Source organism: Pagrus major, chromosome 9 (genome assembly GCF_040436345.1).
Source record: "Pagrus major chromosome 9, Pma_NU_1.0".
In the NCBI taxonomy this organism is placed as follows: domain Eukaryota; kingdom Metazoa; phylum Chordata; class Actinopteri; order Spariformes; family Sparidae; genus Pagrus; species Pagrus major.
The window spans coordinates 1,203,459-1,219,738 of NC_133223.1; the positions used below are offsets into that span (position 1 = coordinate 1,203,459).

Consider the following 16,280-nt stretch of genomic DNA (forward strand, 5'->3'; position numbering starts at 1 on the left):
TTTTACCAATGTCTTGAATTTGTTTTTCAGAGAAATTTGTGGTGGCCTGCTTCTGCAAGGACAGCAAGCAAAAATCCAGAAGCCACTACCATTGCCCATTATGTCATTTTAAATCTATTTCACGGTCAGCTGGATTTATAAAGCATTTAAAAGCCATACATGGTAGGTGTTCTGCTGTGCCATCTGTGATCTAACAAAATCACCATCTTATTTTGAAATGTAGGCAAATTCTCAAACATGAGAGGGAGATTTTTCTTTTAAAACTAAGTCAGCAGTGGGATGGACAAACATGGAAGGATGATCTTTGTATGGTGTAGGCTTATTGACAGTACCTCATGTTTAAGAGTAAAACCAAGCAAATATGTAGGCTAGATGCAAAGTAAATAACAAAATATAATAATTTCATGAATTTTAATGAGCATACAGAAAAACAACAGAAACAAGTGACCATGTGAAATTGACAGTCAACAATAGTACTTCTCATTACAGCTACAAAATTTAAGAGACATTTTATTATCAGGTGTTTTATTTAGGTAATCAGGCACTGTATGAGCCATCTGAATTTGACTGTTGAATGTGTTTGTGTATAGCTCACTCTGAATACAAAGGTGGAGTATAGGTTTTGTTCATGTGGTGATAGGCAGCACATCAAAAGTTGTTTTAAAATAAGAGGTAATCAGTAGTAGTGTGAGCCTGTAGGTAGTGAGGAGCACGCGGTTGTTACCGGAATGCTGCTTATTCTCAAAACCAGTATAAATCAATACTACATAAAAATACTGTTTTGTAGTAAGATTAGTGAATCTTTTTGTTTTATTTTGTTCTGACTATGGGGTACATGTTTTAGTTTTAAAAATGTGAACTTTGATTGTATAACCTATATAATCATGTAATCCTAATGTGTTCTGCATTTTCCTGCAGGTATTGAACCACAGAAGAGAAAAGGTAATACAAAAGGTTACTTCACTTACTACACTGTACTATAAATAAGAGTAGTCTGGACTGAGCCTTAACTGTCAGCAGCATGTACTAACAGCATATTCCATTCCATATGTCTCTGTTCCACCAGTTGTGATAAATAAGCATAACATTTGATGGTGTGTCTGGTGGTCAACAGTGTTGAGCTTTCACCTGCAATGTCATAAATTGCAGTTCCCATTGTGTGGCAAAAACTAACTCTAGAGTCTGTGTCTCTCTACTTCTAAACCCACACCTACAGAACCACCCATATGTCATCTGTGCATTGCAGAGGTACTGTAGGTTGAGTATGACTGTAACTCTTATGAGTGTTTACATGTTTTACTGTAACAGCTGTTTTTTCGTGTTTTTTTTTGCAGAGAAGCCAAGCAGTACTTCCAAAAGAAAAACTGAGAGCATGACAGATGAGTCAACACAGCAACTGCAGTTTGTGAAGTCCAAGCCTGGACATTTTGCTTGTCCACATTGTACAGCTGTTTTAAGCGCCCAGAAGAACCTCAAGCGTCACATCAGAGATGTCCACGACATTGACTGCACACCCATGGTGTGTGTTGATGTCAAGAACGGAATTTATGTCACCCCAAAATACGACCATAGTCCCGTGTTCCCTATTCATGTCATCAAATCCACAACTTTGCAAAAAATAGACTGTGAAGTACCAAAGTGCAGAAAATTTATGCAAATAGCATGGTCTTCTGGAAACCCAGGAAAGGAGTGCTCACATCTGGAAAGAACATCTAAGGCAAAATCATATATCAAGCCTGCAGTCCTCACAAGTGCATCACTACAAGATATGCTGAACAAAGGGCTGATGTCCTCTGAGTGGGGTGACAAGTGTTCAGAACTGAACACTGCTGCAATACATTGTGGAGTTGACAGTGTTTTCCCGGTTTTTGTGGAAGATGAAGAACACTCCCAACGTTGGCACTTTTTTTCAGTGTTCACCAATGAAACCGACAACTGGTGTCAATTTGGGCGGACCAGGGTCACATTTGATTCAGTGGCCGGGCAGTGGAACTGTCCATGTCGGGGAACCGGAAGATCTCACCGTTGCATCCATCGTATGATGGGAATGTGGTGGATTTTCCAGGAGTCCCCAGGCACCCTAGCGGCCACCTCTGACATCCAAGTGGATGATATAGATGACTTGGAAAGTCACATGCTGGAAAGCATCATCACCTGTGACCCACAAAACATGAATGCACAAAAAATCTGTGTAATGACAGACTACCTCATAGCACAAAAGTGCATCCCATGCCTGCAGGACCTACCGGTGAAGCTGAGGACTCAGGAGGAACAACCACCACCATGTTTTGCACCCTCTGAGAACACCTGCCCCTACTGTCCAGGGCCCACCCCTCCAGCACTTAATCCCTCCAAAGTAGTGACCACTCAAGCTATGGTGTATGGGATGAATTATGTAAAAAAAGGTAAGTCAATGAAAAAACTAACTCTATAGTTTAGCTTGTTTAACTCCATCATGATATTACATTCATACCCGGCATCAATAACAGCTGTAACAGTGAAGAATTGAAGTTTTTGTGTTTATGTAATACTAATGCTTATGTAATACTGCTTCACTAATTTCTTGTTAAAAAACCAAACATACAATTCTTTTAATTAACAGGTGTCTCTGTCGCTATAAAAGAGTGCCCAGTATGTTCAAACGTTGTGAGGTTCCAAGAATATTCATCAGGATTCCACAACTTTAACAACCGTGTGTTCCTATCACTGCCACTGTGTGAGCTTCTGCTGTCAGGTTTGGCGGTAAGGCAGCCATAAAACCTTTGTGTAATACAGTTTCCGTCAGAAAAAAATTAAGCATAACATATAACTTTGTGAATAAATCAAGTTGCAATGACCTGTTATATATATATATCACTTAATATGTTTAATTACAGAACAAGACAACCAGTGGACGCATGCTGGACACTGTCATTCTTCAGTGACAACCGCTACCACCATCAGCTAGTGAGGAGAGCCTTCCACCATTTTTTGTCCCTGACAGATTTTCAGTACAACTTCTGTTGTTACCAGTGTGGATACCACCCAGCTGTGGTGGTAGCAGATGCTAACTGGAAATTGGCCTTTGATGTCCCACGTAAGTATTTCTTTGGTATATGTAATTCATGTTTTTTAAAAATCAATTAATGATGCTACTTGTGATACCTTATGCACATAGCCTATACAAACCTGAACCCATATCAAAGATGTTTGGGAGGCAAGGATTTAATAATAACTTCCTTCTGAATGTTGTTGCTGTGGAATACTTTGCATATTTTTTGGAATGACATACTGATAGCATTGAATATGCTTCTTTTTGAAAGGTTGTGTGGTTGTCATGCCCTTGTAATTGTGTTAAAAAATTCACTTGTAGTTGGGACATTTAAACGGCCTGATCCAGATACGATATCAGAGAAAGACCTTGAAGTGGACATTGTGAAGGCATGGTCGGATCTGGACAGGTCACTCATAGCAGAAGGCCTCATATCAGGTTTGGACTTCTTAGTGCTCTAGATAATCAAAAATGTAGAATATAGCAAAAAGTTAAATGATGTCAACCATAAACTTTTGGGTAAATGTTTGCTACATTAACAAAGTCTTCTTAAAAAGGAATTTACAATGTTATATGTTTCACTAAAAGGAACATCTCTGACAAACCCCTATCACACATCTGTTGGCCGCTCCACTTTGGCACCATGGATGGGAGAGCACACCAGAGTGGGAAATATTCTCCCTAAAACTGAGGTCAAAAAGGCCCTGAAAAGAAGGACAGATGACACCAAGCACCCTACCAAAGAAATGAATGAGGACATAATACTCAACATCATTGACTCTAAGAAGGTATAGAGTGTGCTAATATATATATGTTAGTATACTTTGACTATATAGACATATGCAGTGTTGCTAGTCCTCATAACCTTTTTTCGGTGTGTGTGTGTTTAGTACAAGATGTTGATGTAATGGGTGCTTCATATGATGTAAATGGGTCTTTTGCAGCCTCAGAAAAAAGAACTCCAGGAGGCTTGTTACGCCCTGGGTGTGTCCTCTGAGGGGTCCATTGCAGATATGATGAACAGGCTTCAGGAACTCTTAAACTTCAAGGACGTATATCCCAAGCTTTTTGTGAAGCTACAGAAAGCTGGTGGTAAGTCATACCTTGGTTAATGAATTTCCTGTTTTGTTGTTACCTTCCGATAACATTAATGTGGTGTTCAAGGTTGTTGTTTTTTTTCTTCAGGTGGTGTCCTTCATTTTTCCTGTGTACATGGTGTTGTTTACTATGTAAACTTTCTCTTTTGGACGGAGTCAGCAAGAGACCACACAGATGGGCTGCTAAGTTTTAAGCACTTTCCCACCTGTTACATTTCTGATGTAGCTGGACAGGTTGCTCGCCACACCAACAATCGCACAAAACAGTTGTTTTTCCAACCTCATGACGGCAGACTGTGTGCCCCAACCACTGACAATATTAAACTGGCAGCCAAGAAGGAACTCAAGGTCAATATGCAGTGGGTAAAGAACCTGAGGTCCCCATTCCCACTACTGGCAGAAAGTGACAGAATGTCAGGGAGACATCCAATAACAGGGACAACTGAGAGATACTCCCTGTATGATAGGTTTCATCAAAAAAATCAGAAACATCCAGAGGAGAAGTTGAGAAGCCTCAACATCTGTCCCACCCTGAGAACAGAAGTTAACTCTTCGGTTGCAGAGCAGTTCAATCGTGAACTTGCATCTGTAAGATACTCATTGTGCCAGATGAAAGAGACGCACTTCAAACAGACTGTGAGGGTGCTGATTGACCTGCATAATGAGAAGATCAACAGGGGTTTTAAGGAAGAAATGGAGGCGTTGTGAAGTACACAGTTGTGTATTGGCCTGCATGGGATGCTGGGACTCCAGTCTGCTGGTGACTTTGGTCAGTATATCATATTACAGACTAATTGATAATAATATAAAAGTAGACAGAGTGATAAAATGTTAAGAATGTACAACCGTCTGTAATCTTGTTGGTGTGACCCAAACAGGGGTCAACAACATATATGTTGTAACAATGTAAACCAGGTTTTCAGGAAATCTTTCTTTCTTTTTCTTTTTTGTTAAGGAGAAGGTCTTCAGTCTGCCCCTGTAGGTTCCCAACCTGGAAACACTGTGCAATCCTCATTTGTAGCACAATCATATGCTGTTGGGGATAATGACAAGGTAATCATACTCTGTCTTGTTCTCCTTTGGTCTTAAATGAAGCCATACATTATAGGTGTTAACAGTTCCTATTCCATTATTATGTGTTTATTAAGGCAAAACTGAAGGAGCTATTCACTGGATCTCGGGATGAAAAACAACCCCTGGCTCATTGCCCAAGGAGATTTCCGTTGACTATAGAGGACCTTCGAAGTGTTTGCCCACCAGATTTGTTGGGACAGTCTTCACTGTGTATGCCATGGCTGACTGAGAAAATAAATAATACTGCTGCAATGAAATGAACTGTTATGACATTTACAGCAGTGTTTGTATTATTTATTTCTTTATCACAAATTCAGATTTGTATTATAACAAGTATATTGTATTCCAGGCTGTAAACTATCGTGTAGCACAGCTGGCTCAAGAGCACATGGTAATAGATTTTATTTTCCTCCTTCCATATATGATTTTTAATGTCAGATAAAGGTTTACTAAAATATTAATGCTTTCTGTTTTAGTGTGGTTCTTTGGGTCAGTATGACTACATTTTGTGGCACCGTGAATGGCAAAACAATGAAGCTGTCAGTGACGTTATTGTGAAGCGCATTCCTGTAGGTCCTTTCTTTGTTTGCATGATAGAAGAAATTTTGTAGAAATTAACAAAACACATCTGCTATTAACATGGAATGTGTTGTCCCACCTGATGTTATTGTCATGCTATAGGTCGCAGACAAGATCTTCCTTCCAAGAATAGTGGGTCATTCAACTCCAGAGACAGGGAACCACTTCATTCTTTGGGTGAGCCACCATAACTTTCAAGGTTTTATTTTATTGTTTGACTTTAATAGAATTAGATAGGTAAATATTTCAGTGTGACATTTTTGGCCGAAATGCTTTTGTTCATCAACCTACATTAAATGATGCTGAAACACCAAAAGCCATAACCTATACCATGACCTACATATAAACTTATATCAGTTGAGCTACAACTTTGCTATGTGTTTTAATATGTAGTGATGACACATTTATTGTCTTGTAGGTGTTTGACTTCAAAGTCAAACAAATTAGGATCTACGACTCACTTACGGTTTACACAAGGATCGAAGACAATGACATGGACCTCCTCAGGTAAAGGGAGAGTAGCATTTCATACAACATTTCTCATTTATTAGAAAGGTAATTTCACCGTATGGTGATGCTAAACAATGGCCACCTTCTTCCTTTGTAGAAATGTCTTCAGATTATCTGGTGGCCTCCAAGGTTGGAGTGTCAAGTATCCTTCACAGTGGAAGCAGCAGGACTCAGTCAACTGTGGTGTTTTCGTGTGTTCTGTGAGTTGCCAATTCTGTGAGCTGCTTCTCTTACTGTTCAGTGCATGTGTTGTCTGTGGGTACATGAATGTCGTTTGTTTTGTTACCAAACAGGCAGCTGAAAATGAGGTAACAAATCTGGAGGTGACTGTGGAGGCCCTAACCCTGAACCAGTGCAGGACTCTGCGTCTGCACCATGCCACCCAGATGATGAAAAACCTGAATGCTGAGGTTAGACTAATTTATGTCTTAATATGTCAAAATCTATACTGGTAATAACAGAAATGGTTACAGCAAAGATCTTTGTTGTACAGGACTTCCCACTGACAAAGGAAGACCTGTTAAAGGTGGAAAAAAAAGAAGCAAAGCTGCAGGAAGTGGATGCAAGAGAAAAAGACTCCAGCAGCCATTGCCTGGCCTGGAAAATAAAATCATGCTTATTCCAGCGAGCAACCGGGACAACCAGGTGTGTAGATAAAAAACAGGACGACTCATCTTATTTGTATAGCTTTTTACACACAACACAGTTGACGAGGTCATTTATTGTTAAGTCACTTATGATTATATGTAACAACACTTTTGGGAGTATTTGAAATGGACAAACTTGATTGTACAATTTGTCTTATAGAATATTATTAACGCTTTCCCACTTCTGTTTTTCACCAGTGTTTTCCATGAGCACATCAAGACGTACCCATGGGTGCAATGCACAGTTTGTAAAAACTGGCTGCATTTTCAGTGTGCTGGTGTGGAGGGTGACTGGACATCAAAAGACTTCTTTTGTGGATGCAACGTTGTACAAGATGTGTAAGAATAATCTCATGTCAGACCCATGGCAGCCATTGAAGTCAACATGATAACTGTATTAGTTTGATAAAGACGATTGGGGAGGAATTTACCTTAATGTGTCCAGTCAATTTCCAGTTCCTTTACATTAAATATCAAAGAAAGAATATATTTCACATCATCGTGGGTTCACAGGAGTAGGAAATCTTATGGAGAACATAAACATTTGCTATATTACAGGACTAAGTAAACAACAATTAAATACCTTTTTAAGACATAGAAAGCTATTTACACAAGAGATTCTTAGCTCTTGGATACATGTAGCCTAATCAGACATCAGGCTAGTTATAAATTATTATAACTATTATTATTATTAGTAGTATTTTCAATTAACAATTAGATATATTTGGTAATTTAAAGTCTATGATGTCAAAGTAAAACATGTAAAGATTTTGGTCAAATTTTGGCAATGCTTTGTGTAAAACAGAGACAACATCCTGAAGTCTGTTAAAGCAGATGACATTCTGTCCGATGGAGAGATAAAGGTAATAACATATCAGGCCTACAGTGAACTTTCTCCAGTGAGCTGTATTATGTTTTGTCTCATAAATGCCATTCCCTGATTGCATATACCATTGCACCCACCAAACTTGATCTAACCGTAAATATCCATCTGACATTCTACAGGATTTGGAGAGAAACCTGCTGAGTGGGCAGGTTCTCTCCAACAGAATGTATCTGTGGAGACACAGGGGGTTTGACCCAGCTGTAAAAAAGCTATACAGTGAACATCTCACTGTATTCGCCGACATAAAGGTTAGTAGTGTTGTCTGTTTGTATTATTGTTTTAATTATTCTTATTCTTATTTAATTTGGATTTTTTTAGCTAAAATTCAACACGCGGTAAACAAGGATGACATGATATCACACATTCAACAGCAAAACTGCACAGCTAAGGTTATTTTAACCCTGGGAAAGGGAAGAAATTACTGTTGTTTCTTAGACCATTTATGACTTACGGAATACATCTGTTAGCTACACATACACAAGCAATTATTTTTTGAAAATATCACATTTTAATGACTTTCAAAATTCACACATTAACATGATAAAAATGAACTCCAACCCCCCTATAAAAACAACAAAAGACAAGCATTTGTATAACAAGATATACAATTTTTTCGAAAACAAAAAAAGATGGAAGAATCAGGAGGAAAGGTAACAGAGCACATGGATGCCTAAGACAGTTTTGGTGGTAATTATGTGTTTATAAAGAATTTGAAACTAATATAGGCTAGTATAGTAATAACATGACTGAACTGATGCATTAAATGACTTTAGGTGGGGGGAGTGAATGTTACCTTGTCAGTTCATAATTTGTCTGTGTGCCAATTTTACACATTGAGCCTTGAATTCTTGAATTATTAATGTCCTATATCAGCAGGTTATATATAGATTTTCATGTTTCTTCACTTGTTATCCCAGACAGAACAGATTATCCAGCGCTTGGAGAAACTCCTGTCCATGCCTGGAACAGTAGCTGAGAAGCAGCTGTTTCTTACTGAGGTCCTTTTGCCAGAGGTGAGCTAATGAGGATATGCACAAAATTTATAATTACTACAAGAATTTACATTTACAGCAAAAAATAGTGAGTGACTGATGGCATATGCCTGTAAGAGCTATGAGTGTCAATGGACTTTTTCAAATTTTGAGAACACAATTCGGAGAAATACCACAACTACAACAAAATGGAAACATGACTTTCCACTGTAAAAGACATGTATAAAAGACTGATGATTTCAATGTGGTTAATGTTGTTACTGTTTTACACACGCTTTGTTGTTATTATTCATATTACTTTTTTTGGTTTTTAGGTTTTTATTCGGTGGTTGCAAACCAACAGCAACATGTGCCGATATCAAGCCGAATCGATGCTTCTGAAGAGCACATCTGCTAAGGAAGAGAAAAGGTACACAACATTATTTGCATTGTGGGTGTACATGCCAATGTGTGACATTTAATAATCCATTATGCCAGCCGTGGAATATAGTGGTTTTGCATCCATCCATTTACATATCATTTTATTCTTTATTTTCCAGTGCTGAGGAGATGATAACAGGGGACACAGAGACCACGGAAGAGGTAAGAAGTTACTATCTCTGCACTTCACAAAAAAGCTTGACATATATATTGGCTCTCAGAATGTACTATTGCTTCTTAGTATGAAATGCAAAACATAATAATCTTGTATTACAGCTCCTGTCATAGCCCACTTGACTTGCTCAATGGTGACACCTGATGGCGGAAGCCGTACAGCACAATTACAGACATCAAAACATCATAAATATTAAATTATGTCACCTGAAGCACAGACATCTGTACATTTTGCCAGACTCATTCTTTTATATGCATGTAAAGAAATAACAGTGGAGCTGAATATAAACCTGGTAGATGAAGTCCATCCATCTATCTTCTGCTGCTTATCCAGAACGAGATCACAATGGTATCTTATTGGAAACTGAGACATCCTTCACCCCAGCAACACCCTCCAAGTCCTCCTGAGGGATCAAAAAAATACAAAAAAAATTAACATTAACCTTATGAATCTCATAACCTTTCCATAAGATGTATGTTGCGTCATCATAAGACAATACAGCATCACTTAACTACTGTGGCATGAGGCAGCTTTTGTGGACTCCCAATATAACAGTGGTAGGCAACTAAATGATGTGTAGTGATCAAGCTCCGACTAGAGATGTGTTGCAAACATTACTTTGAAGTATTTACATGAACTATTGACATAAATTTGATTATACGTCAGGTGTGTGTTCATTCAATCACATACCCATTGCTTATTTCTGTGAATGAACAATTGACGTTGCTGAATGACACAGTTGTTGATAAAGACAGCATTCTTACTTACAAAATATATACACATATATATTTTCTAAATTTAAAGCATTACTTGGGAATGACATCAATATAATACCTGGACCATGTTTTCATCTTTACTGCAGGAAAGCGTGTTTTTGAGAGACGTTGTGGTTGCAGCTGACTGGTGCCGCCAGACACAGTTTGAGGGGACACTCAAACTGCCTGCTGTCCTCTCTATGGATGAAGAGGAGAAAAAAGAACTACTGCAGGAGCTGCGCACCTGGGATGGTGACCACGATGAGTCTTCTCCAGCAGAAAAGCTGTGTTTTGCTTTCCAAAAAAAGACGGACTATGAAAAATTCAACGAAGAGATTCGTGACCAAAGAAACTTAAAAGTGTTCTCAAGATTTGAGGAGGAGTGATCCTCGTACACACACACACACACACACACACACACACACAACCAAATCTTATATTAAAATTTTAAAATGTTATAAAATGTTTGTTTACTTTTATTCTGTCCATCTTGAATGGTTGCATTTGTCAATAAATGTTGATGAAAACTATTTCAATGGAAAGGTGGAAATAAGAGAATTATGCAAAATAGAAAAATACATTTTTATAGCAATTTTTTCAAGGACATTTTTGCTCCCAATCAATTCGAGTGTTGGTAAAATTAAGATGGTCCCTGGTTGGTGGTTAATCAAGAAAACCTTGCATAATAATGGTAAAATCCCGATAGCATATAGTGACACCTCCGCCAAACAAAATGGCGGCATCTGCCGATGTCACGGGTAGCGGCACCCGCAGTGGCACCTCCACCAAACAGTGGCACCCCCACCAAACAGTGGCACACGCAGTGGCACCCGCAGTGGCACCTCCACCAAACAGTGGCACCCGCAGTGGCACCTCCATCAAACAGTGGCACACGCAGTGGCACCCCCACCAAACAGTGGCACACGCAGTGGCACCCGCAGTGGCACCCCCACCAAACAGTGGCACACGCAGTGGCACCCGCAGTGGCACCTCCACCAAACAGTGGCACCCGCAGTGGCACCTCCATCAAACAGTGGCACACGCAGTGGCACCCCCACCAAACAGTGGCACACGCAGTGGCACCCGCAGTGGCACCTCCACCAAACAGTGGCACCCGCAGTGGCACCTCCATCAAACAGTGGCACACGCAGTGGCACCTCCACCAAACAGTGGCACCCACGGCGACTGCTAGCGGCACCTAGCTGTGGCATCTGAGGGTGCCACAAGAGATGCCGCAGCTAGGTGCCGCTGCCACAAATTGAGCTTGCTCTTTCTCCTGGCGTTAGGTGGGTGATGAGAAGCTTATGTGATGGGTGGCAAGCGATTATTTATAGGGATTGCCAGGTGCATTCTGTTTCTCATGAATTGAAATGCAAAGTCTATTTTCTTTTAAAAAATGTCTTACTAATATGCAATAGTCTCAAGCATAAGGGCTAACATGTGACTGCTAGGACCAGTACTTGCAGCTAATGAAATGATGCCATTTCTTTTTGCCGCAATGAGTGATGCGCGGAGTCAGCGCAGGGTGGTCAGGTAAGGGCAGATTGATTGACAGGTAGTCTGTCCATACAAAATTGACAAGCCGGTAAAATTGATCAAATTAAGTCTTTACAGCCCTATCGCTGCCAGAGACCATGGATTTTTTGGAGGTTTTTCTTTAAAATAATTTCATATTTTGAATGCTGTCAGGATGTTAAGAAATGTTCAAATATGATAGAAAATGCTTGTGAACATAATTACCTACCCAAGCTTTAAACACTTGGAATTCAACAGAGTTCCGTGTAACACAATTTTACTTTGTTGGCTTTGAATTATCAATAAAAGTTTGTAGATATTATGAATGAGTTGTCTTAAATGGTTTGTGAGCATTAAGATAATACTGTATGATACATAAAATTCTTATCATATCTTATTTATCAATGTTAAAAACCGACCAGGTTACCACTTTATTTGAAGGTCCACAAACATGATAAAGAAATAATGCTTAGTTAATCATCACTTAAACATTTGGAATTGAACAGAATACACGTGCACTGCTGTGACTGGTCAGTTTTTTGGCCTTTCACTTTAACTGCAGACTTACCTATTGAAGAACAGATGAACATCATTAATAGCTCAGAAGTGCTGATGATTGAAATACCTTAATTGTTGCATGAATAAATGTATTGTTCCTGCATTAAGTCATGCATGAGATACTATTAATCCTTGTGCATTACTGATAGTTTATGAAGTACTACATGAATTAATTCATGCTTTTTCATGCATGAATTCATGACAATTCATGTAGCCTTACCATAGCGTTACCAATATGTTCCATGAAGCACTGTTAACCTGCTAATGTTCTTTTTTTTTTTTTACTCTCATGTATTCTGTGAAGCATGTCATAACCTTTTTCAGATAAGTGCTATATAAATAAAAGTTATTATTATTATTATTACTGTAGACACAGACACCACTGTTCAAACTTTTTTGTTAGTTGTTTTAAGGAAAGATGCATTTTGTCAATGCCTAAATGTTGTGCCTACCACTAATGGCAGACTGGCTAGATTTTCAACCATATAAATTTTGATGTGTTTTTTTAAATCCCACTGACAAATTGTGCAGTGATACTCAGTGGCAAGTTGAATCATTCTCCAATTTATTTTAAAAAGCTTATTTTGTGGTATCACCTCCATTGAAATAATCGATAACTGCCATGTTTTGTTATGCATACATAAAATTTCCAACTGTAACGGGAAAAAAAAATTTGTTTGTATGAAGTAATTATTTATTTCAGGGCTGCCTTTTTAAAAATAAATGTCCATAACTTAATTTATATTTTCTCAGTCTCTTCTTTTCCATTGAATGTTTTTATTGCTGCATTTTAGTTAGTTAAATGTATAGAATTCATATGGTGTGTTAAAGTAGTTTACGGTAGTAGAACATGGAAATAACAGTAAAATAACCCTGCTGCCAGTTCTTTGCTGTTAATTTACAGTGTAAAAATATTAAAGTGTAGCTTCAAACAGTATTCTGGGGACCTTATTCCCCTCTGAGGATGGGGATATCACATTGATATTGTAAATATTACCTTTGAATTTCCAAAGTTATGTAGGGCACTTTTAAAGCTAACGCAAAGTTCACCAAAGCCAGAGATGCATATGCATCCCAAACTGCAATAACCAGCAGGAAAATTACGTCAGTCAAGTCTACACTTTGCTCAGAGATACAATTATTTCCATGTCTCAGAACGGTTTTCATAAATAACCATTTGTGTAGTGAGGTGTCTGCTGTTAGATGCAGCATATTAATATGAGTATTTGGAAAACATATTGGAATGTTAGTTGCTGTTGGGGCCTTCCTGACCTGGAGATGATTTGGTCAGGGTTACTGGGTTGATGGCATTGTAAACAGGTTGGACCTGCTGATGGCTTGCTCAGCTTGATTGCTGTCACGGGATGGGACAGAGGTAAAGGGGCGCTTCACTTCTTGCCTCTCTTCTTATCAGTCCCTTCCTTTTGTTTTGAACCATATGTGGTCAAGGTAACAGGTATAAAATGTTAAAGTTTAGCAGAGTCATGGAGGTCCTGGGTCAGAGGTAAAGAGGCCTCTCTTCTTATCTGTCCCTCTTTGATGTGGATTATGTGTGGTAATTTAGTTTTTGACCAAAACAAGCTCGGTATATAAGGAGCTGTCTGCATGTCTTCAGGAGAGTTTTCATTATTCGGCTGGAGACTCTCCAAGTAACGTGTTACTTGTTTCTGATACTGAACTTATTGTAATAAATTTGTTATACAACTAAGACAGTGTTGGCGGAGCTTTTCTTCAAACATCTTCATCAGCATCGCCACAGAAGATACGACAGTAGTTTTCTATTTAAGTCATACTTAAGATCAAAACTGATTGTATGCAAGTTTAATAAATGAAGCCCCAGGTTATTACTGGTTGCAGAATAGCCCAGTATGGTACAGTCAATCCTTTTCATGCTCAGGATAGAAATAAGCTTTAAAGACAGCCCTTTCGTCTTTGTTATTCATTTTGAAAAAAAGACATCCTGTTAAATGATTAGTCATTGGGAAAGCATAACACTTAGGATCAGTTTATCTAATGTGACTGGCTGCTTCTGTCTTTTTAATATCACTGAAAAACTAATTCATCATTGACTTTCATCTACATTCTTCTTTTTTTATTTTAATCAAGCAAGCTTGTATGAACAAGGCAGTAATAGCAACAGCTATATATATATACACAGAGAAATGACACTATTGAAGGTAGTATTATAACTTGTCAGAATTAGAAGGTTTTACTGATTAAGCATGAGTTGAAGGAGAGAAAGAAAGACCTTGCAGAGAGGGATTTGAAATTAAAAGGTAACCACTTGCAGTACAGTTAAGACAAACTTTATTGAGATGACAGCAGCATTTCAGTAGTTTGGAATCTATAAATATATATCAATATTGGGAATGAGCATCTTATTTTCATTGATGCGTACTACTCAGTAGGGGTTAAGGTTAGCCTACCTTAATACAAAACAGGGAAAATAACATTTTATGTTGTGTTGATATTTTTTTTTTAAACAAGCAAAAAATGTGATTCTATACTTTGAATAAGTACTGAGCCCAATCAATATCAACTTTTACTAACACAAATGTGTTAGTTTGTGAAGCTCCAAAATAATTTAGTAACGATGTTTTTGACTAAAGATTTATCATTTTAACAGACAGTCCATATATGTTTTTAGTTAAGTTTTCAGTTCAACTGGCAACCCAGTGTCGCTGAGCTTGTTTAGTTGCCCTGTAACTTCTGCATGATAAGGCTATTGGGTGATGCGTTGGTAAATATTACACCCACAAAAACATGTGTCCCCCACAAAGAGTGCCGGATTACTCTGCAGCAGCCGAGGTCCTCGATCTGAAAGCCCAGCTGACGGTATCGGTCGTCTGTCTCAAACAGTGTGTTGTTGGTGTATGAGCCAAAGAACTGCAAATGAACACACACACTTATCATGTAGTTATTATATAGTTATCTGATCACATCTATCCCCAGAAAAATAGCAGTTGCTTACAACCCTGATTTAAAAAAATGTCAGGAGGCTGTGTAAAAGGTAAAAAAAAAAAAAAAAAAAGAAAGAAAAGAAAAAAAGGCACCAATAATGCTGAAAGGTATGTACAGGTTCTGGAGCAACATTTTTTTGCCATCCAGATTATGTCTTTTTCAGGGATGTGCCTGCTTATTTGAGCAAGACAATTCTAAGTCACATCCTGCACAATACAATAGCGTGGCTACATAATAAAGAGTGCCAGCACTAGACCGGCATTCTTGCAGTCCAGACCTGTCTCCCATTGAACATTTTTGGCGCATAATGAAACACAAACTATGACAACTGAGACCCCAGGCTGATAAGCAGCTGAAGTCATATATCAAGAAAGAAATAATTTCTCTTTCAAAACTTCAACAATTACAGTCCTCAGTTCTCATATGCTTACTCAGTGTTGTTAAAGGAAAAGGTGGTCAAACAGACTGGTTAACATGCTCATGTCCAAACTTTTTTGGAACATGCTGCAGGTATCAAATTCAGAACAAGTACATATATTACAAGTTTTATGGTTTGCTTTTTTTTTTGCCCCTGCAGCAAGGACACAGCCTCTGTACATGGAGCGAACACTCCACTAACTGAGCTACCTGGACACCCCACAAAAACAATTAAGGTTTATCAGTGTGAACAGTGAACATCTCATCTTGTACATTTAAATCCATTGAATGTGGGTCAAAAGGATTTGCAAAAGTCTTTGCAGTCTGTTTTTATTTTCATTTTGCATAGTGTTCAAACTATTTTTGGCATCAGGGTTGTAAATACAACTAAATTTACACAATTCTCTTTATTAAATCTGAATCCATTTTATCAGCGGCTTTGAATTTTGTCCATGTAACACAAAAGACAAGAGTGACTGAGTGATAAATGAACACAATAAAAAAATACGACTTTCACATACACAGATATGAGTGCCATTGGATAAATGCATGGGATACAAAATACAAAAATTTAAACCTGTCAGGTTTGGTTTATACATGATCAGCAGCATCTTCATACCAGCTGAAGCAATCCTTTTATTACGGAGGGAACAGAGGTGCTGC

At 38.3% G+C, this 16,280-nt stretch overlaps 1 protein-coding gene and 1 long non-coding RNA gene across 5 annotated transcripts in view; both read right to left on the reverse strand.

Annotated features, from left to right (window-relative positions):
• Nucleotides 1-8,309: 8,309 nt before the first annotated feature.
• On the reverse strand, nt 8,310-10,908 carry LOC141002528 (uncharacterized). The gene is made up of 2 exons (XR_012179633.1): nt 10,246-10,908; nt 8,310-9,814 (listed from the first exon to the last, which is right to left on the reverse strand). It is a non-coding gene; the product is annotated as an uncharacterized lncRNA (long non-coding RNA).
• A 3,621-nt stretch (nt 10,909-14,529) lies between these two features.
• The window catches only part of mmadhcb (metabolism of cobalamin associated Db), a 41,736-nt gene continuing 39,985 nt past the window's right edge, over nt 14,530-16,280 (reverse strand). For all 4 annotated transcript variants that reach the window (XM_073473072.1, XM_073473074.1, XM_073473075.1 and 1 more), the window contains one exon: nt 14,530-15,125. In XM_073473072.1, the coding sequence (XP_073329173.1) occupies nt 14,931-15,125 (195 nt within the window). In that variant the 3' untranslated portion in view covers nt 14,530-14,930. The remainder of the gene's footprint in view (nt 15,126-16,280) is intronic.